The sequence below is a fragment of the Trachypithecus francoisi genome, unplaced genomic scaffold (assembly GCF_009764315.1).
Source record: "Trachypithecus francoisi isolate TF-2019V2 unplaced genomic scaffold, Tfra_2.0 Lachesis_group5, whole genome shotgun sequence".
Taxonomy (NCBI): Eukaryota; Metazoa; Chordata; class Mammalia; order Primates; family Cercopithecidae; genus Trachypithecus; species Trachypithecus francoisi.
The window spans coordinates 28509141-28531304 of NW_022681470.1; the positions used below are offsets into that span (position 1 = coordinate 28509141).

The 22164-nt window shown below is 45.4% G+C and overlaps 1 protein-coding gene across 2 annotated transcripts; it reads left to right on the plus strand.

Moving 5' to 3' along the window:
- Positions 1-189: 189 nt before the first annotated feature.
- Positions 190-16752, plus strand: EEF1AKNMT (eEF1A lysine and N-terminal methyltransferase). Of its 2 annotated transcripts, none has more exons than XM_033195767.1 (8): positions 190-1528; positions 2427-3186; positions 4590-4789; positions 6741-6936; positions 9478-9642; positions 11047-11265; positions 13442-13573; positions 15524-16752. In XM_033195767.1, exons 2-8 carry the CDS (start codon positions 2532-2534, stop codon positions 15796-15798), a joined length of 1842 nt encoding a protein of 613 aa, XP_033051658.1. In that variant the 5' UTR covers positions 190-1528; positions 2427-2531; the 3' UTR covers positions 15799-16752. The 2 variants fall into 2 exon arrangements, with proteins under 2 accessions (XP_033051658.1, XP_033051657.1); XM_033195766.1 differs by having other exon boundaries at positions 190-816.
- The last annotated feature ends 5412 nt before the right edge of the window (positions 16753-22164 follow it).

A 22164-nucleotide genomic window follows, 5' to 3' on the forward strand; every position in this document is an offset into this window, starting at 1 on the left:
GTGGCGCACGATCGCAATCAGTGGATTAAGCCGCTCCAAGACAAAGCGGACGCCGAGCCCGGGAAGGCAGCGCGCTCTCCGCCCCGCCTAGAGGGAAGGCCCAGCCCCAGCACAGCAGCGCTCCCTGGGCACCCGGACGTGACCTAGTTCTCACAGAGGCCCGGCCTCTTCCGCCACAACTGCGGCCCGCGGTCCCGCCCCGTCCCGTGAATGGTCGGCCGGCCTCACGTCTAAAGAGCGTTTAGGTGCCTGCGACCGAGCCTCCGGAGAAAGGCGAGCACGTCTCAGCCAATGAGGTGATAGAAATGCAAAGCAGCGACCAACGACTAGCTGGGATGGGCTGGGCCGGCTGACGAATCACGAGGCCTCGCACCCGGATATGGTTGCTGGGCTCGGAAATCTAGCTCGGGAAAAGCGTGAGGGACTCTTCACGTGGGGCAAGGACAGCAGGCGCGGAGGAGGGGGCGAGCGTGTGTGAGATTCAGTGGCCCGTGCATTTGTCGTGTAAGGGTCATCCAGGGGGAACAAATCAATGTGGCTGTTTTTCCGTGGAAAGAATTGCCACTGCAGTGTCCCGGAGCCTGCGTGTGGTGGGCAAGCTCCTCAGATGGTACCTCACAGGGAGTAGGGGAGTCTTGAAAACTCAGCTCCGGCGGTAGGAACATGAACCTCTTACCTAAAAGTTCCAAGGAGTTTGGCTCCGTTGACTACTGGGAGAAGTTCTTCCAGCAGCGAGGAAAGAAAGCCTTCGAGTGGTATGGAACCTACCTGGAACTGTGCGGGGTGCTACACAAATACATCAAGCCCAGGGAAAAGGTGAGGAGCGCGGCCTGTCAGCCCTTCGTACGTGCTCCGGAAGGTGGGAACTAGTAACAGGAGTCTTGCACTTGGTGGACAGTGACAGGCGGGAGGACCCTAGCTGGACGCATATTTCAGCATTTCCTGAATTGTTCCTGCTAAAAGACAAACTAAAACACTCTTTCAGCCTGGGCGTGGTGGCTCATGCCTGTAATCCCAACACTTTGGGAGAGCGAGGTGGGAGGATCGCTTGAACCCAGGAGTTAGAGACCAGCCGGGGGAACATAATAAGACCTCGCCTCTACAAAAAATGAAAAAAGTAGCTGGGCGTGGTGGCGCGCATCTGTAGTTCCAGCTACTCGGGAGGCTTAGGCGGGAGAATCGCTTGAGCCCAGGAGGTTGAGGCTGCATTTAGCCATGATCACTCCACTAAACTCCAACCTGGGTGACAGAGTGAGACGCTGTCTCAAAAAAAAATTTTTTTAAAGGTTTTCAGATAATAAACCTCCCATCCCAGCTCATTCTTGGTTAATAACTCTACTTGAAGAGTGACTTCCAATCTTCTGTCACTGTGCATTCCTGTGCAACCTGCAGCAGGTGTGACTTTGTGTATGAATTTGTTTTTCAAATAGTTGTTCAGTGCTCCCCGAGTTTCAGGCACTGTGCCCAGTCCTTAAGCTATAAGAGCATTAAGACATAAACCCTGCACATGTTCCAGAAGTGAAACGTGGTAAGTACAATAATGGGTTTGGTAATAGGTGAGATTGTACTGGAGGTTGGGAAGGAGGAAAGTTAGAAAACTAACATTTGTGGGTAAGCTTTATGTGCCAGGCCTTTATTGGGTGCCGTGTATATGCATGTGCAGTCTTTGAATTCTCATCATAAACTCAGGTGAGTGGCCCTGCATGCATTTTACAGATGAGGAAACTGAGGCCCTGAGAGCCACTTTTTTTTTTTTTTTTTTGCCCAAGATCATGCCCAACTGGTCACGTGGGGATTTAAACTCAGGCCTGTCTGGCTCCAAAGCATATGCATATCTCTTTGTACCATGCTTTTCCGGAGATGGCAATATCAGAATTTCTAAGTTTGAATGGGAGATTGCTCCCTGGAGAGGGAGACAACAATCTGAATTTTAAGTTTGGCTTCAGAAAATAGCTGAATATCATGAGATGGAATCTGTGATGGAAGTAAGATTCGAATCCTCACAAAGTGTACTTTATTGTCTAATGTAGCCAAAGGCATGAGTAGATTGAGGAAATAGGGTTATTCCCGGCCTAAGATTTCAACTGTAACTCTATATTTGGATTCTCTGACTTCCTATTAATTCCGGAGTAATAAGTGCATGTTTTAGAGAAAAGAACAATTATGATTAATTTGTTTCTGCAACACAAAGCCCATTCTTATATAACTTGTATTGTAGGTGAATGTGGTTTTCACTAGCGAGTATATATGTGGTGTTTCAAGATAGAGTCTAGAATCAACTCTACAATGTTGCTCTTTCCCTGGTAGTAGCATCTCCACCTTCTGCAAATGTGCCTCAGCCGAGGTGAGACTTGATTCCTTGAAGTACCTGAAGCACAGCCCTTTGCTTTGATTACCTCCCTCTTGTCTGCGAATTTTTTCTCCAGGTGCTGGTGATTGGGTGTGGCAACTCAGAACTGAGTGAGCAACTGTATGATGTGGGCTATCGGGATATAGTGAACATCGACATCAGTGAGGTTGTCATCAAGCAAATGAAGGAATGCAATGCCACCCGACGGCCCCAGATGAGCTTCTTGAAGATGGACATGACGCAGATGGAGTTTCCTGATGCCTCGTTCCAGGTGGTGTTGGACAAGGGCACCCTGGATGCTGTCCTGACAGATGAGGAAGAGAAGACTCTGCAACAGGTGGACAGGATGCTGGCTGAGGTTGGCCGTGTCCTGCAGGTGGGCGGTCGCTATCTCTGCATCTCCCTGGCTCAGGCTCACATCCTGAAGAAAGCAGTGGGCCACTTCTCCCGGGAGGGGTGGATGGTGAGGGTGCACCAAGTGGCCAACAGCCAGGACCAGGTGTTGGAAGCAGAGCCTCAGTTCTCCTTGCCTGTTTTTGCCTTCATCATGACCAAGTTCAGGCCAGTCCCTGGCTCTGCCCTTCAGATCTTTGAGCTGTGTGCTCAGGAGCAGGGCAAGCCTGTGCGGCTGGAGAGTGCCGAGCGGCTGGCCGAGGCGGTGCGGGAGCGGCAGCAGTATGCCTGGCTGTGCAGCCAGCTGCGCCGCAAGGCCAAGCTGGGGAGTGTGTCTCTGGACTTGTGCGATGGGGACACGGGGGAGCCACGCTACACCCTCCACGTGGTGGACAGCCCCACTGTGAAACCATCGCGGGACAATCATTTTGCGATTTTCATCAGTGAGTTGGGATTGCTCCCTCTCTTCCCTGGAGGGGCTGGCTTACAAGGGCTGGGACTTGGGCTTGGGCTGGGGCTGGGGCTGAGGCTGGGCTGGGGCTTTGGTGGGATTCTTGACTCTTTTTATCTTGCAGGGGTTTGTACTTCCAGAGGATTAGACTACCCAAGGCATGATGAAAGGAGAGTAATAGCTCTCTAGCAACCTACTGCGAGTAGAGACCTATTCCTTCTCATTTGCCATTGCAAAGGCTTGATGAAGTGTGAGAATGGGGTTGGTAGGGGAGAGAGAGAATAGAGATACATTTAGGAGGTCACATATGACATAGAGATGCTAGTTACTTTGTAGCATGGAGTAATGGAAGTAATGCTGGACTAGCAAGTCTAAGACATAGGTTCTAGTCCCAGCTGTAGCCTGTGAGCTGCAGGACCTGGGGAAGTTGCTGTGCTTGTCTGCAAAATTTAGAGAGGCAGCATAGGATAGCAGCTAAAAAAGTGAGTTCTGGAACCAGACTGTTTAGATTTCAGTTTTGGCTTGGTCATTTCCTGATGGTATGACATTAGAAAGGTTACTTTTCTTTCTCTGCCTTGGTTTTCTCACCTATAAAGTGGGAGTGTAACTCTGGTATAGTTGTGAGAATTATAAAAGCTCTTAGAAATGGTACCTGGCCTTGGAAGTGCTGTGTAAGTATTAACCATTATTATTGAAAGCAGTAAGTGATACCAGATTTACCTTAAAAAGGATAAAAAAGATAGTAAGAGGAAATGCTTTCAAAAGTAGAACATTCTAGACAAATGCAAAGTGTTTATGGTCTTGGTGTTATGGTAATTTGTTTCCTGGTGACTGAACCAGTTTTTCAAGTATTCTATAATTCTATCTGTCCATGTGTGGAAACAAATAGTGCAGTGAATACAAGTGTGGGTAGAATCTGGGGCTAGACTGCCTGGGTTTGAGTCCCAGCTTCACCATTTACTTATTGTGTGAAGTTGGGCAAATAGTGTAACTTCTGTTTCTCAATTTCCTCATTTGTAAAAATAGGGATAATACTACTACCTGCAGCTTGGGCTGTTGGAGGATTCCATTAATATATATTTGTCAATAGCTTGGAGTCATGCCTGGCATGATTTATTTGTGTTGGCATTATTGCTGTTTTTCTTGTGGTAGGTGCCTGCCTCCTTCCCCTACAGACATGCCCACACTTCTTCTCTACCCTTGGTCCTGCGTCTTGTCTGATGGGCTGCTTTGCCCTAGGTGTTGTGAACTAGAGAGTCGTTAGCTCCTCAGTGGGTCACAGTTGGGGAAGATGCTGGTCTTGGACAGGGACTGGCTCCTTTCCATTTGGGCCATATTGGTTGTGGGCTTGAACACTCTTTCCAGGACTCCCTGTAACCAAGTTCTTTTTTCTAGTCCCCCAGGGCCGGGAGACTGAGTGGCTCTTTGGCATGGATGAGGGCCGGAAACAGCTGGCGGCCAGTGCTGGCTTCAGGAGGCTGATTACAGTGGCCCTTCACCGAGGTCAGCAGTATGAAAGCATGGACCACATCCAAGCTGAGCTGTCGGCTAGAGTCATGGAGCTGGCCCCAGCTGGGATGCCCGCCCAGCAGCAGGTAACACAGCTCTCATACAGCTTTCATGGGTCTCTGAGGTCATGTTAGCAGCCAGGGAGGCAGAGGGAGCCTTGGCAGGAGCTAGGACTAGAGTCTGTGACTCTCATCTAATCCTGGATGGGTATCAGCAGCTAAGGGTTACATGGCAGGGAAACACTGTCCTTTGCCCCAGGCAATGAGAGGAAAGCGAGTACAGTAGGATCTGTGTCTGGGGGAGCCTCTCAGACTCGATAGACATGGCAGGACGGAAATGCTCTACATAGTGCGGGCTCCAGTTCTTCTTAATTTGAGTTGCTCTGACTGTGGGTTTCTTCTGCCACACTTTTTGAACTGGATTTTCTTGGTCATTTTGCTTCTTAGAACTATCATTAGCTGAGGGTATAAATAGGAAAGGGCCAAAACAGCTCAGCACAGTTATCCAGGTATTCACGTTGCTGGTCAGGTTTACTGGGAAGGTTTTTGCCTAAATGGTGATATGGTGTTATCAGTTAACACCAACTGTGCCATCCTGGTCACTATGGGTAATGAACAAGTGATTTTACTGCAAGAACTTCATGTTGAGGAGTTGATCCTTTTTTTTTCTTTTTTGAGATAGGGTCTTGCTCTGTTGCCCAGGCTGGACTGGAGTTCAGTGGTGTGATCACGGCTCACTGCAGCCTCAGCCTCAACCTCCTGGGTTCAGACCATCCTCCCACCTCAGCCTCTGGTAGTAACTGGGACTATAGGTGCAAACCACCATACCTGGCTAGTTTTTTTACATTTTTTTTAGAGATAGGGTCTCCCTGTGTTGCCCAAGCTTTGATCCTTCTTGATAGGTGGGAAAGCAAAGGTATCTAGAGGCTTGGTGCAAATAGTAACAGATCTGAAAAAAAGAACCTAGGCTTCTGGGCTCCTGGCCTGTGGTTCTGTCCACTAGGCTGACTTGTGTTTGTAGAATAATGTGTGTTTGATTCTTCCTGGCCAACTTGGGGTTGGTGACCCCTATTTCAGGGAAGCCCAGATCCTCTGGGGAGCTTCATTTGTGACCTCTCACCAGTGCCTGAGTCTGCAGGGTCAGGAGATACTGGTGATTATTAAAGAGTCTTATAGGTCTTTTTTTTTTTTTTTTTTTTTGAGACGGAGTCTCGCTCTGTCGCCCAGGCTGGAGTGCAGTGGTGGGATCTCAGCTCACTGCAAGCTCCGCCTCCTGGGTTTACGCCATTCTCCTGCCTCATCCTCCCGAGTAGCTGTGACTACAGGCGTCCACCACCACGCCTAGTTTTTTGTATTTTTTAGTAGAGATGGGGTTTCACCATGTTAGCCAGGATGGTCTCGATCTCCTGACCTCATGATCCACCCGTCTCGGCCTCCCAAAGTGCTGGAATTACAGGCTTGAGCCACCGCGCCTGGCTATAGGTCTTTAAAAAAAGAAATAGATATAAAGATAGGGGGAAGGAGTGGGGAAGTTTAGGGGGAAAGTATATTTTTCTCCTAAGGTTTAGAAAAATGGGGGAAAAATAGATGAGAATAATTAGGGGAAAGGAAAATTTCTCTAGATTTGGAGTGGTTGTTTCCCCCATGGATTTTGTTATCTTTATTCTTGTGTAGATTCCTTCTCATAATCACAGCCTGTTCCTGAGGGTTCCCTCTAGCTTTTGTTATCCTGGACTATTGAGAGTTCTTTTAGGGTTTACTGATAAGAAACCCCTAAAAGAACTTGGGGAGAATCAATTGCATCTCACTAGTTGTTTGGAAGATATTTAGGTGTTCGGTTGATTTTCAAAAGATGAATTAAACCTCTCAGATCGGTTCAAAGGCTCCAGAGAAGTGCTTTCATAGAATGGCAAATCTTTGGAGTAGTTGTTTAGAACCATGGTATAGGGATATATACACACAAAGGGGAAGGGGTTATAATTTCTCTTATTTCTTAAATGAACTACTGTTTTGACCACATCTCTGGTTGTACCTTCAGGTGCCCTTTCTGTCTGTGGGTGGGGACATTGGGGTCCGGACCGTTCAGCACCAAGACTGCAGTGCCTTGAGCGGTAACTATGTCATCGAGGACGTGCAAGGGGATGACAAGCGATACTTCCGGCGACTGATTTTCCTTAGCAACAGGAATGTGGTGCAGTCAGAAGCCAGGTTGCTGAAGGATGTGACTTACAAAGGTGAGGTGTCATAGGCGCGGTGGTAGGACCCAGGTGGCCGTGGCATGGACTACATTTCCTGGGAGCTTGGCCGAGATGTAGAATGGACCTGGGTGTCTGTGAATTCTTAACCATCTGGACTCTTAGGGTGTGAGCAACGATAAGCAGAGTACATTCTGTTCTTGAGCAGAGTCTGGCTCTGAAGTGATAAGGGGCGTGGGTAGTGAAACCAAATACATGTGATAATCGCCGTAATATCTTCAGTTTAAAGGCATCTATTTTGCAGTTGCTCCATGTACATCTGTGTATTGTTTCAGTAGGCCTCTGTGAGGTGAGCCAGAACCATGGAAGTTGCAGGTGAGCCCTGCCCTCCATCGTGTGACTCACCTGTTTCAGAGGGTTTTGGAGTTGGCGGGTGACTTAGAGGCCATCTAGTATAGCAGTGTTCAGTAGAACTGTCTGTGATGAAGGAGATGTTTAGTACCTGAGTTTCTAATGTGGTCGTGACTAACCTTATGTAGTGCTGAGCATTTGGAATGTGGCTAGTGTAACTGAGGAACTGAATTTTTATTTTCCTTAATTCTAATTAATTTACATTTACATTTCAACAGACACAGGGGGCTAGTGGCTAGTATTGGACAGTGTAGATCTAAACTGTCTCTTCTAGGATCCCTTTAAGTGGTCTCCCAGCTGTCACTCAGAAACTCCCCCTGATGGGGAATCAATAGTTTTTTTTTACCTGTGTTTCTCACAGGCTGTGTTAGTTTGTGTTTTAAAGGTGATACTTGCTCATTGAAATCACTTCAGAAGTCAAATGTAAAGAGTGAAAAGTGAACGCCCCTCACCTCTCCATCTCCAGTGCATTTTCCCTGTCTGAAAGCACAGAGATTCAGGGATGGAAGCTGAAATGGCTCTCCTGATTCTCAGTTGTTCCCTTTGCCGGACTTGCCTGCCCTCATAGCAAGGCCATCAGGGAGGAGGGTGGAGACAGAGAATTCAGACGCTTGAGGTCGTGGACTTGCTCTGAACTAGGATCAAGTTATCCAGCAAAATGGTTTTTTTCTTTAGGGGTTTTCCCTGGCCAAGAGCACCCAAGATTGTTGGGTTTCTGCCCTATTGTTTGGTCACTCTGGCTACAGGTTGGTCCAGTTTCATCTCACTAAAATCTCAGTAAAATTGCTTAAAAGGACATTTTGCCCCTTTCAGTTTGGGTTTCAGGTTTTTTCACCGTTGTCATGTTCGTTGACTTCTTGGTAGCACTTTGTTCTCATGGAAAGAATGTTCCCTCTCATGGGAGTATTGGTGAGCAAGAAGGAGAGCATATTAAAAAGTGATTTAATATCTCTGAAAAGCACCCCGACCCCACTCATCAATACCTTTTGCTGCTGGGGAATGCAGCTGATCCCTATGAAGACACAGCCATCTGTTTAGTATGATACCCTGGAGCAGTGAAGGGAGTGGGGAGAGGGAAAGTGGAGTGGCTTTTTCGGATTTATTTCTTTTTGAATACTTGTGATTTTCTTCTTCAGCAGAGGTTGGTAGTGCTACCTGTGTGGCATAGCAGAAAGGTGATAGGTGATGGAGACAGGCAGTCCGAGGTTCAACTCCTGTCTCTACCATCTGCTGATTCCCTATTTGCTTAACACTTCAGTGGCTCAGTGTGTTCATGTGCCAAGAATTGTAATGATAAGGTTGTTAGAAGAATGAAAAGAATAAGAGTTACGGTATAGTAATTGGCACATAGGAGGTGATTAGTAACTTTACCTTTCTTTAAGAGACTTTATGAGTAATCTTTTCTCCTGTTAGTGGCCTTATATTTCTCAGAGGGGAGGTACCAGGGCTCCTCAGTTGAGTTTTCCCAGGTTTTTGAGTGTGCATTTGCCATTTCCTTTTCCACCTTCCTTGCATCTATTGTATATGTTAAATGTTTAACAACTGTCTCTTTGTGGGGCAGGGTTGGGGGGGCACATCCTGATTTATAGTGTTTATCAGTTCTCTAGTATAAATACCACAACTGTGTTTGTTTGCTTTATGTTGCTTATAAAGGAATATCCGAGACTGGGTAGTTTATAAAGAAAAAAAGTTTATTTTGGCTTATGGTTCTGCAGACTGTACAAGAAGCATGGTACCAACATCTGCTTCTGGTGAGGCTTCAGGAAGCTTACAATGATCACAGAAGGTGAAGGGAGAGCAGGCACATCACATAGCAAGAGAGGGAGCAAGAGAGCTGCCAGGCTTTTTTCAACAACAGCTCTAGAGTGAGAACTCACTCCATACCATGGGGAAGGCACCCAGCCATTCATGAGGGATCTGCCCTTATGACCAGCATGGTGGCTCCGACATTGGGGATCATATTTCAACGTGAGATTTGTAGGGGACAAACGTCCAAATGATTTCACTATGGCCAATTTCAGACTATCAACATGATGTCAACCAGTTTGCAAAATTTTAACGATTAGGTCTTTTGAGTCTATTCAGGCCATCTGGAGTACACTGCTGCTGGTAACCCTTGCTTCCTGAGGACTAGTGTACTAAGCATAGAACTTCATATCTCTTGTTTAGCCCAGAAGAAGCGGAAAAAGGACAGGAAGAAGCAGCGGCCTGCTGATGTGGAGGACCTCCCTGCAGCCCCGGGGCAGTCCATTGATAAGAGTTACCTGTGTTGTGAACACCACAAAGCCATGATCGCTGGCCTTGCCCTGCTGAGAAACCCAGAGCTACTCCTAGGTGAGAGAGATGTCACTGCCTTCCACAGAAGGGAGCATAAAGATTACAGACCTAAACAATTGGTGTCATCTGCATTGTAGTTGAAGAACAGCGATTATAAGCTGACAATGTATCTTTCTTCATCTCAACCATGTTAAAAGTTAACGAGCATTCTAATTAACTGTTGCCTCAAACTCAACCTGTTATATTGAAATTGTATTGAAATATGTTAGGGTCTAAATGGCATTTTTTCTGTTCATTTCTTTTTAAAATTAAGGTATATCGTGTATTCAGTGAGATATGTAAAAATACACAGTTTAATTGTTCAGCTTTTCTATAATGCATTATTTGAACATAAGATGCAATTGTATCTTGAAGTTCTACTTTCTAAAAAGATTCATATTATAGTTAATGCAGTCGTAGCCTTATTACTAATAGCAGGTTTGGATCGGACTGCATTAGTAAAAATGTTCATGTTTCTGTCTGTGATTATAACCGTTTTCACCTGAAGTCCCTCAAGGTGCCTTCTTGGAACACCCTGTACTTTTGTCCTACCGTAGTGCTGGTATATGTCACTAGAATCTCAGTTCTTAGATTTAATTCTCAGGGTCTGTCTCCTTTGGGTGACTTGTTTTTTTTGTTGTCTTCCTTTGATCCCCCTGTGGTGGCTGTGCTCTGTGCTTAGGAGCAGGAGTTGGGCCTTTGTTTTCCTGTGATGTGTGGAACTTGAATGGCTTACCCTTACTTGGTGAGGGTGTCTGAGAAAACAGTGTGGCCTTTTGAATCAGGGGCAAGGGGCATTGCACTTCTGTTGGCTTTTAATCATGAGCAAGATTGCTTGGCCACTCTTCCTCCCTTTCCTAGAGAGGGTCTAATAACTCTTATAGTGAGGAATCTTCTTTTTTTTGAGACAGGGATTCACTCTTGCCCAGGCTGGAGTGCAGTGGTATGATTACAGCGCACTGCAGCCTTGACCTCCTCAGGCTCCCTGCTCAGCTTACCATGGAGCTGGTACCACCAGTGTGTGTCACCATGCCCAGCTGATTTTTCTACTTTCTATAGACAGGATTTCGCCATGTTGCCCAGGCTGGTCTCGAACTCCTGAGCTCAAGTAATCTGCCCACCTCGACCTCCCAAAGTGCTGGGATTACAGGTGTGAGCCACTGCCCCAGCCACTTTGAGATCTTTAAGAGACAATAATAATAACACACTAGTTCACCTTCTGGATCTAGTCATCATGAATCCAGGATTGAGTTATCAGATGTCAAATTGACTCTTAGATTTCTGGAATGAGACAGGGAGACCTCTCAATCTTGTATCCCCTGAGTGCAGACAGTGAGCTGACCTACGCTTTTGCCTTCCCTGAGGAAGGCAAAATTTTCCAGTGAACAGATGGCAATGTGATGCTCTATTCTTTTCTTACAGAGATCCCACTGGCATTGTTGGTGGTAGGCCTGGGCGGAGGCAGCCTCCCCCTCTTTGTCCACGATCATTTCCCAAAGTCCTGCATCGATGCTGTGGAGATCGACCCCTCCATGTTGGAAGTGGCCACCCAGTGGTTTGGCTTCTCCCAGAGTGACCGAATGAAGGTCCACATTGCAGACGGCCTGGACTATATCGCCAGCCTGGCAGGAGGGGGAGAAGGTACTGCTCTTGGAGCATTTGAAGAGGTGTTGAAGGATGATTGGTCTGACATTGTCAGGCCCATAAGAGCCTCTACAGTTTATCTCTAAGAGAGTGGCATGAGTTCATTCCAGTCTTCAGCCTGTTCATTTGTTGATATACTTACTCACTAGAGTACCAGCTATATGCTTAGCACTGTGTCAGGTATGAATGTATAGCAATAAGTAAAACAGGCCATTCCTGCCCTTATGGTGCTAACAGACCAGTGGGCTTTTTTCTGACCTGTAACCTTGTCATTTCCTCACCATCTTAAGAAACCTGAAGTCTAACTGGGCAAAGAAACAGAGAGGAAAAGGTGGAATGTGTGTTGGGAGGTGTTTCTTGTAAATATTTCAACTGGAGGTAAAGCCAGAAATAGAGCAAAACAGTATTCATGTAAGATCAGTGGTTTACAACCTCAGGGTCCGACATTTGGTAATGTATGGAGACAATTTTTGGTTGTCACAGATCGGGGGTGAGGGATGTTGCTACTGACATCTAACTGGTAGAGATCTAGGATGCCAGTAAACATTTTACAATGTGCAGGACAGGCACTGATGATAGAATTATCTGGCCCAGAATTTCCATGGTGCTGAGGTGGAGAAACCTTGATGCAGATGCTACTCTATGGGAATTCCGATAGGCCTTCTGCAACTAGAATTAAGGTTCCATTTGTTCTAGTAATTTGCATCCCAGATTTAGGACAAAAACCATAAGCATAATAATTTTCTGCAAAATGCTAGGGACAGTAACTCTGCTTATTATACAAATAGGCTGCTGGTGACTTTAGTACTTTCTGGAGCTTAAGTCCTTCGGGGAGAAGGCAGTTAGGTTGGTTCAGTTCTGCTGGGGAGTTCAGGACACCCTTCCTGGTCTGCTTATTCCATAGCAGATACTCTGGTCTCATTGGATTAGAATATTTTCCAGTAAGAGTATGGCAAACTAGGATGCCTGGGATGAGTATTGAACAGATGCTATCTTAATTTTAATTGCAAGCTGAATTAAATTATAATAGTTTCACAGGTTCCCTCTCTGAGGCCAGGGTTAGTTTAGGTGCCCAAGCTCTGATAGCTAATACGGTGAAGTATTTACAACAGTGCCATGCACATGGTAGGTACTTAATCCACGATGTTACTGCTGTTGTTATCTATAGATTAATTTTCAATGGCTCTGCCTGTCTTCTGTAACACTAAAATGTTTCAGATTACTGGAGGGCTCAAGGCTGCAAATGCAGGCTATTGTTTTCCTCGGACTTTGATGAGCCAACATGTTCTCTTTGTAAGAACCAAAATCAGATCTGTGCTATGAACAATGATAAGCATGCAGCAGTCCTAATTAAATACTTATTAATTATTGAATAATTACTACCACAGTCTCAAAATTTTCTAAAAACATGTCAGTGGCATTGCAGACCTACTCCTTATAAAAACAATTTAACATTATAGTAAGGAGCAGATCCAATTCTTCATCGGTTCTTTCTCACCCATTTAGCAAAATCATTTCTTTCTTGAGTCAGCTCTTGTTTATGGAACTATAAAGATAACACTAACTGAAATGTCAGAACATTTTCTCCTATGAGGTAAAATACGCTGTTTTCAGAGTTAAAAGTTACCATTTACTGGGTCAGCCTTTAAAGGCTTAGTCAGCTGCTTTGTCTAGATCAGTGGTCCTCAACTCTGACTATATTTAGAATTACCTGGAAAGCTCAAGAAAAATACCAGAGGCTTCCCATCTCTCCTCCCATCTGCCCCCTGCCACCCCAGGATGTTTTATTCTGTTGGTCAGGAGTGTAGTCTGCATTAGAAGCTTCCCAAGGTAATTGTAATGTTCTGCCACAGTCAAAAGCCACTGGTGTTGATAGCCTCTTAACCAAGAAATATTCATGCTAAAGTGGACCCCATTAATGTTTTTGCCTTTGGAAGGTGCTTTTAAATGTGGAAGAACGTTCCATCTTTACTATGGTACACTCTGAACCCTGATGACAAGGACTGCCCTGGGCCATGATGTCAGTGCCCTTATAGGCAAACCACATCCTCCATGTCATCCTTCTGACTTAGTCACCATGCCCACCACTGGTAAAGAGGAGGTATAGTGTAGGAATGTAAATGGTATTATTTTATCCAGCAAAGACAAGGACTTGTTTCCTTCTTTTTCCCAGCACGGCCTTGCTACGATGTCATAATGTTTGATGTTGACAGTAAGGACCCAACACTGGGAATGAGTTGTCCACCCCCAGCATTCGTGGAACAATCTTTTCTGCAGAACGTTAAAAGCATCTTGACTCCTGAAGGTATGGAGAACAAAAGGTTGGAGAGGGAGGAGGGAAGGGACCATTAAAAAAAATTTTATCTTTTTAATGAAAAATGCACAGAAGTACGAGCTCAATCAGCTTTTCCAAATTGAATACACCCATTTACTAGCACCAGACACAGAAAATTTCCAGGTTGCCAGAAGTCTATCTCTTATCCCCTTTCAGTAACTTGTCCTCACAAGAGTAATCACTATCTTAACATCTGTCCGCCCAGCTTAATTTTGCCTGTTCTTGTTCTTTATATAAATGGAATCATATGGAATATTGGAATGTTCTTTTTTTTTTTTTTTTTGAGACAGGGTTTCACTTTGTTTCCCAGGCTGGAGTGCAGTGGCATGATCATGGCTCACTGTAGCCTCAAACTCCTGGTCTCAAGGAATCCTCCCACCTCAGTCATCTGAGTAGCTGGGACTACAGGTGGATGCCACCAGGCCTGGCTAATTTTTTTATTTTTATTTTTTGTAGAGACAGGATCTCACTATGTTGCCGAGGCTGGTCTCAAACTCCTAGCCTCAAGCGATCCTCCTTCCTTGGCCTCCCAAAGTGCTGGGATTACAGGCATGAGCCACTGCACTTGGCTGAATGTATTCTTTCAGTGCCTATTTTCTTTCACTCAACATGATGTTTGTGAGACTCATTCACAGTGTTGTGTTTACATGGCTTATTTTTATTGCTGTGTTGTATCATGTGACTTCACGCAATTCATTTATCCATTCTGCTGTTGGTATTTGGTTTGTTTCCTGTGTGGGTCTATTATAAGTAGTGCTACCATTAGCATGTTAGTATATGCCTTTTGATGAATTATGTTTTCACATCTCTTGGGTATATACACAGGGTTGTAATTGCTGGATCATAGGTTATGGGTATGTTTGGCTTTTGTAGATGCTACCACACAGTTTTACAAAGTGGTTGTAGCAGTTCACACTCCCACTAGCATGGTGATGCTAGTTACTACATGATGCTTCCTACACGTGCTGTACTAGGCAGTGTGTTATGTAATCTTCATAGCAGTCCATTGTTTGAATGAGGAAACTAAGGTTGAAGATTTGCCAAGGTGACGCAAGGTAATAGTTGGGGCTCCAACCCAGTGCCTTGTCACCTCAAAACTGGAGCCTTTAATCCCTATGTTAACAGCCCTCTAGGTGTTTTTGATTTGGTGTAAGGCACTGTGATAACTGACTTGATTTGGAATCTTAATTGTCAGAAGTCACGGTAACGTTGGCCCTCTCACTGGTTAATAAATACTCTATGGTATGTATGTCAAGAATGTAATATCCCTGTGGAGTTGGTAAATTTTACTTTGTAGGCAATCACTTTCTATGAATTGATTGAGACAAAGTCTCATTCTGTCACCCAGGCTGGATTTTGGCTCACTGCAACCTCTGTCTCCCGGGTTCAAGAGATTCTCCTGCCTCAGCCCCCCTAGCAGCTCCTGCCTCAGCCTCCCTAGCAGCTGGGATTACAAGGGTCCACCACCATGCCCAGCTAATTTTTATATTTTTAGTAGAGCCGAGGTTTCACCATTTTGGCCAGGCTGGTCTCAAACTCATGACTTTGAGTGATCTGCCTGCCTCAGCTTCCCAAAGTGATATGATCATAGACATGAGCCACCGTGCCTGGCTGGGAATCACTTCTTTCTCAAAGCAATTCTTTGGGAAACTGAGGCGTGGAGAATGGTAAGATAATGTATGAGTAGCACAGAAGAGCAAGAAATAAAGCTGAAGTTTGTTTATGGCTCACATGCTCCCCATGCTTTTCTCCATCTGCCTTTCTATGCTGTGTATTCTCTGCAAACTCACCACCATCATAAGTGCGTTTTAGTCCACCAGTCTCCCTGGGACAGGAATTGGTATTTTCCTCAAAGCCCATCCTTATCTTTGATATGTCTCCTGATGTGAGGTCATTCTGACTTTTCTTCCTACCCTATAGGTGTTTTTATTCTCAACCTCGTGTGCCGAGACTTGGGGCTAAAGGACTCAGTGCTGGCTGGGCTCAAGGCAGTGTTCCCCCTTCTATATGTCCGGCGAATTGAGGGTGAAGTGAATGAGATCCTGTTCTGTCAGCTGCACCCTGAGCAAAAACTTACCACACCAGAGCTCCTAGAAACAGCCCAGGCTTTGGAGCAGACCCTGAGGAAGCCTGGGAGGGGTTGGGATGACACGTATGTCTTGTCAGATATGCTCAAGACGGTGAAGATTGTATGATTGCTTAGGCCAAGCAGCCCTCCTGCCTAGACTGACCTTGGACTCCCAACCTGCCAGAGATTGAAGAAATACAACACACAGTACTTTTTAAGCTTCATATTATTCTTGGTTTCACACTCAGCTACATGTGACCTCCAGCTTGGTGAGGTTGCCTGAAGATTAGGGAAAATAAAAATGTCCTTCCCATCTTGTCCTCTTTAGTACCACTTGGGTTGGTTCGTCTTTGCTTCCCACACCATGTCCTTGTGTAGAATTCCCTGCTGAAGCCCCTAGCACACACTGCATGCCTTAACAAGTATGTGCAAGCCTATCAGGATTCAAGACAGCCAAATTTTATTGCATCTCTACTTATACTGGTTTGCTTTTGATTTATTCCTCTGTTCTGTAGGAGTGATCTCAAGTGAGATAGCAGAGCAAGATGCCAAAAGACTATAAACAGAGTAAGGTTTCTATCGATGTGAGACAGATCTGAGAGAGCATTTAGTCTGTCTCCCTGTGGATGAAACTGCTGCTGAAATGGTTCCAATTTTTAGGAATCTGCTAACCCACTCCATTATTTGACAGCTTTCCTTGATGACCCAAACCTCGTAGCCTAAGCCATTTGTGTTTTGCTCAGTGGAGGGAGTGTATGGACCCGGCCCCATGGCTTTGCATGTCAGAGACCTGGCAGACTAAAGTCTCTGGTGTTTGTTTACTCACATTCGTTGAGTGACAGCTATGTGCCAGACTCGGCACAGAGTGGTGGCAGAAGTGAAAACGTTTAAGAATGACCAAAAACATTACTAATGAAAGTTAATGTGTTCCAGGCATTCTTCTAAGTGGTTTACATGCACTGTCTCATTTAATCTGAGATAAAGGATAGTGAAGCCCAAACTATATCTAAACCCAAATCTCACTTGGCTGGAAACATCAATCTTAACCATTTATTGAGAACCATTAAACCAATGATTCCAAGACTGGCTTGAATTTTGTCTTTCCTAATTATACCAAGGTTGATTTAATGAGCAGTGCCGTGGGAAATAGGCATTGTCACCATTCACCACCTGGCTCATCTTTCCACAGGCCCTTTAAAAATGGACCCCGACCTTTCAGGTGAAGCATACAGATGCTCTTCAGCCTACGATGGTGTGATACCCTGATAAATCTATCATAAATAGAAAATGCATTTAATACCCTGATAACCCGTTGTAAACTTGAAAAGTTATAAGTCAGAGACTATCTGTATTTCAGTGAGGTTGTCATCCTTAGAAAATAATGTCAGTCCATTAAGGAGAGGAGGGAGTGCAGAGAAGCATTTTTAGATCTTACCCATTAGAAATACTTGGTGCTCTTTCTTTAGGCCGGAGTCTTCCCCTGGAACCCCGTAATGGGAAGATTATCCCTCCTGTCAGGTCTGTGTACCCCAGAGGACCTTACTTGGCAAGTCCTTTCTTTTTTCTTCTTTTTTTTTTGAGACAGGGTCTCTCTGTCACCCAGGCTGGAGTGCATTGGCGCCATCACGGCTCACTGCAGCCTTGACCTTTTGGGCTCAGATGATCCTCCCAACTCTCAGCCTCCCAGGTAGCTGGGACTACAGCATGTACCACCACACCTGGCTCATTTTTTTGTAGAGACACAGTTTCGCCATGTTGCCCAGGCTGGTCTCTGACTCCTGGGTTGAAGGCATCCACCTGCCTTGGCCTCCCAAAGTGTTGAGATGATAGGCGTGAGCCACTGCGCCTGGCCACTCTATTTTTTTTTTTTTTTTTTTAAATCTCTGAGTTCGTGCAGTATCAGGATGGGTTATAGAGGCCCAGGGTCTGAGTCAGAGGAGCTTGTCTGCCTGTCCTTAGTCAGATCACCCTCATGCTGTGCAGAGTTTGGAGCAGCACATTTGGGTGGCACGGCCAAGCTCTGGGCATGATCAGAATGATAAGGTCTCAGTTACATCTTAGGGGGAATGGTCCACAGAGTTAGGCACGGATTTACATGTCGCTTCCCACATTCGGAGGTGGGAAGAGGCACTCATGGGTGACGATTATCAAGACTTAAGTGTAAAAGAAGAAGGAAATTGGTTATGTGCTGAAGGCTTGAGAAAGACCAAGGGACAGGAGTCAGTTTTTGGCTTAATTTCCTACAAAGGAAATTTGTACCAATGGAGACCAGCATGTTCACCAGAACACTTGGTGGCTGCAGCCTGCTTATTCAAACCCTAGTCTGACTCCCCTGTGGAGCTTGCTGGATTGTGAGGAAAGTTGTGTGTGTACAGACAGCCATTGGCCTGAATCCCATCTTTTCCACTGGAGAGCTTATCGCTTTTGCACTAATGACAGGCAAATGGTTCCTTATGGGAATTTTGCCTAACTTTAGGGGTGAGAACTCTAGAGGAGAGGGGAGGGTTGGAAGCTTCAATGCCTACCAGACCAAGCAAGTAACAAATATGTGGAGTGAGTGAACCAGGTATAAAACAAAAAGGCTAGGATGAGACCTGTGGCAAACCAGAGAATAAATGTCTCCTCTAAAGGCAGTGGCTGTCCCAGCTGAGTTGTCTTGCAGGAGCACTGTCTTGGCATAGCTAGGTCTTTAAGAGAAGCCAGAAATCTCGTGTGTGTGTGTGTGTGTGTGTGTGTGTGTGTGTGTGGACATTAAAATGTTGACCAATCAGTATACCTCTTCAAGCTATAATCTATTTTGCATAGAGACAGATTATAGGGGAGACAGCCTACAAAATGCCTGAGAATCTGGCATGCACCCAGGTTCTGAGTACAAAACAAGGAGCAAGCTGATAGCAATGAGTTACAAAAGTCTGGAAAAGTCTTATCTATGACCTCAATTTTTTTCTTTAATGGCTACAGCTGAGTGGGGATGGCCCCATCATCCTTGGGAGAGTGTACAATTTAGCTTCCCAGGACTGTCAGAGAACTGAATGAGAATAAATCACATGACAGTTTGCGCCTCCGCCCCCCCATCCTAAACAAGTTCTGTGACAATGTAAAATTGGTAAGGCTGCCTATTGCCCTTCTCTGCCTTTTTGCCCTTGTTCCCCACCAATTTTTCAGTGGTGTGCCTCCAGTCTTCTGTCGTGGCTGCCTGCTAACTGGGCCTCTTCTCTAAGTCTGTCTTCTTATGGGTTGGGTAGACCAGTAGTTATTCTTTGTTTTTTTTTTTTTGAGACAGGGTCTCACTCTGTTGCCCAGACTGGAGTGAAGTGGCATGATTTTGGCTTACTGCCACCTCTGCCTCCCAGGCTCCAGCAGCCCTCTCGCCTCAGCCTCCTGAGTAGCTGGGACTACAGGCGCACACCACCATGCCCAGCTCATTTTTGTATTTTTGGTGGAGACAGGGTTTCACCATGTTGTCCAGGCTGGTCTCGAACTCCTGGGGTCAAGCAATCCGCCTGCCTTGGCCTCCCAAAGTGCTAGGATTACAGATGTGAGCCACGGTGCCTGGCACAACCAGCAGTTATTCTCAGCTGCACATTGGAGTCATCCGATATGGTAAGCAAAATAATGTTCTCCCAAAGATGTCCATGTCCTAATCCTTGCAAACCTAGGAATGTTACATTACATGACACGACAAAGGGAAATTAATGTAGCGGATGGACTGGTGTTGCTAATGAGTTGTCTTCAAAATAGGGAGATTATTTTGAGTAATCAAATACAGATACTTGGTGGACTCCACATAATCTCAAGAGTCTTAAAATGTGGAAGAGGGAGGCAGAAGAGTCAGTGTCAGAGTGAAGCAATGTGAAGAAGACTCACCAGTCATTGCTAGCTTTGAAGACCATAGGCCACTAGCTAAGCAACGTGGGCAGCCTCTAGAAGCTGGAGAAGGTAAGAAAACTAGCGCTTCCCTAGAGCTTCCGGCAGGGAGTGCAACTCTACCAATACTTGAGTGTAGCTCAGTGAGACCCATTTTGGGCTTCTGATACGGAACTATAAGATAATGAATTTGTGTTGTTTTAAGCCCCTACATTTGTAGTAACTTTACAGCACACCTAGAAATGGAATTTACCTGGGAAGCTTTAAAAAATGCCTAGGCCTGGCCCCCACCCCCACAGACTCTGATTTAATTGGCCTGGTGTGCAGCCTGTGCATCAGAATTTTAAAAAAGCTTTCCAGCTGATGGATGCTGTTTTGCAGCCAAAATTGAGGACCCCTGGGGTAGAGGTTCTGTGGATGGATATGTTACAAGGTAAGGATGAAGGAATTGCTAGTCTCATTAATGACTGCTGGCTTAGCTCTGAAATGCAAACATCAGCAGTCACTTGGTAATTGGAACATACTCCCCTCCCACCTTCACACTAGCCCACACCTTTTAGCTCTTTGCCCTTTGAGTGGATGGCAGTAGTGTGAGGAGTCAACTTGTTGCATTGGGTGATTTCCTCCGTGGGGCACAGCACCCTCACTCCCTGCTATAATTGGGCCCTGAGTGTACCTCCTAAGGACAGCTTAATAAAGCTCAAAGTCTAGCAAACCATAAGTCATGCAGTTTCCCTCTTGTGGCTTGTCTTGTCATTTGGTTCCTGCAGATTTGTTAACAGCTAAATGGTCGATCATAAAAAAAACATTAAGTTGGATTTTTCTTTTTTTTGTACCCAATTGGCATTTTTTTGGAGAGGTGGTTCTGTGCCAGACACTGTGCTTGTGCTAATAAAAAGAAAGACAGCTTCTACTCACCAACTAGCTGGGGAGAACAAATTACACAGCATGTGGATGAGTTCAGCAACCACCTGTGCATAAAGTGTAAGGGCAGCATACAAGATGGTCAGATGTTTGGTAAGAGTCTTCCTAGATCCTTTCGCTGGGCAGACAAAAAAATTCAGCCTCAATGAAAACTGCCCCCTTAAAGTGACAGAAGGCTGGACTCATGGTTTTGTTTTTCCATCCCGGGTCTCACTTGGTTCCTGTGCTTCCCACTAGATGGCACTAGAAATCACATTTAAGTGCTTGGGTGCTGTAAAAAATTCTTCTTGGGAACATAGCACTTCCAGGGGCTCTTTCACTTGAGCCATATTTCCTGTGTCTTTCTCTGGTCAGTAAAGACAGACTTCTACTTTACCTATTGTTCTCTTGCTTCACCTGGTAGCCTATGCCCTCTGCTCTTCCACTGTCACCTGTTTTCCTTGCCATGCACATGGAGACAGCACCATTTTCTCCAACAGTGGAAGCCTGTATAAGGCAGAGATCCTTTTACCCCTACATCCCTGATTTTAGAAGTAATGGCAGGAAATACAGCAATGGAATAATGCTAGTAAGACGTGAAGCTAGCGGCATATAAGAAGAAAATGTAACAACATACATCTGGGCCTGAGCTGGCATGTCTTCAAGTTTTCTGCCAAGATGGAAGTCATTTTTATCATAGTAGTAAATTGGTAGATAAATGCTGACAGAAGTAAAATTTGATTGAAATAATGGATTTTTTTTTTTGGAAACCTACCTGTAGTGGGTTGAATAGTGGCTCTAAAAAGAAATATCCAAGCGTTAAACCCCAGAACCTATAAATGTGAGCTTATTTGGAAAAAGGGCCTTTGCAGATGTAATTAAGAATCTCAAGCTGAGATTATGTTGGATTGGCGTGGACCTTAAATCCAATGATAAGGACTTAGAATGGAAGGGGAGACGAGACAAGGGAGACACGGGAGAAGGACAGATGAAAACAGAGGTAGACTGGGGAGACATCCCCACAAGCCAAAGAATGACAAGGATTGCTAGCAGCTACCAGAAGCTAGGAAAGAGGCAAGGAATGATTCTGCCTCAGAGCCTCCAGAGGGACCCACCTGCTGACACTTTGCAGACTTCTGGCCTTTACAGTTGTGAGAGAATAAATGTCAACTGGCTTAAGCCATCAAGTTTGTGGTAATTTGTTTCAGCAGCCTTGGGGAATGAATATACAGCCTAAAAGGGCTTTGTGCCACCCCACAGAACCATTAATGCTAGTCTCATTAATGACTGCTGGTTTAGCTCTGAGTGCAACATCAGCAGCCACTTGGTAATTGGAATATATTCCCCTCCCACCTTCACACTAGCCCACACCTTAGCTCCTTGCCCTTTGAGTGAATGGCAGTGGTGTGAGGAGTTTGGCCTCCCAAAGTGCATGGGCTCTGGGCCACATGCTACCCCAGATGTGTTTAGCCTTCACCAGACATTTTAAATAAAATCGATAGATTAGAAAATCATTTTATAAAAAACTTTAAAATTTCTGGATTCTTTTGAGAATTTAGAAGTTCCTGTGATGACAGGCCCATGTTCATGCTTGGCTGGAACTGGCAAGCATGTGTGCCTTGTGGATGGGTGGTGTTTGCCATGGTCCTCACTGCTTTCTGTGTCTTTCCTGCATTTATGTTACTTGCCTGGTCCTTCAGGCATTTTAGTTTGTAGCTCCTAC

Excerpts from the sequence above, each read along its gene's own strand:
- EEF1AKNMT (XM_033195766.1), top strand. The coding sequence starts at position 664 with ATGAACCTCTTACCTAAAAGTTCCAAGGAGTTTGGCTCCGTTGACTAC. Across the intron at positions 817-2,426 it reads ACATCAAGCCCAGGGAAAAG|GTGCTGGTGATTGGGTGTGG; the intron begins GTGAGGAGCGCG and ends TTTTTTCTCCAG. Across the intron at positions 13,574-15,523 it reads AAGCATCTTGACTCCTGAAG|GTGTTTTTATTCTCAACCTC; the intron begins GTATGGAGAACA and ends CCTACCCTATAG.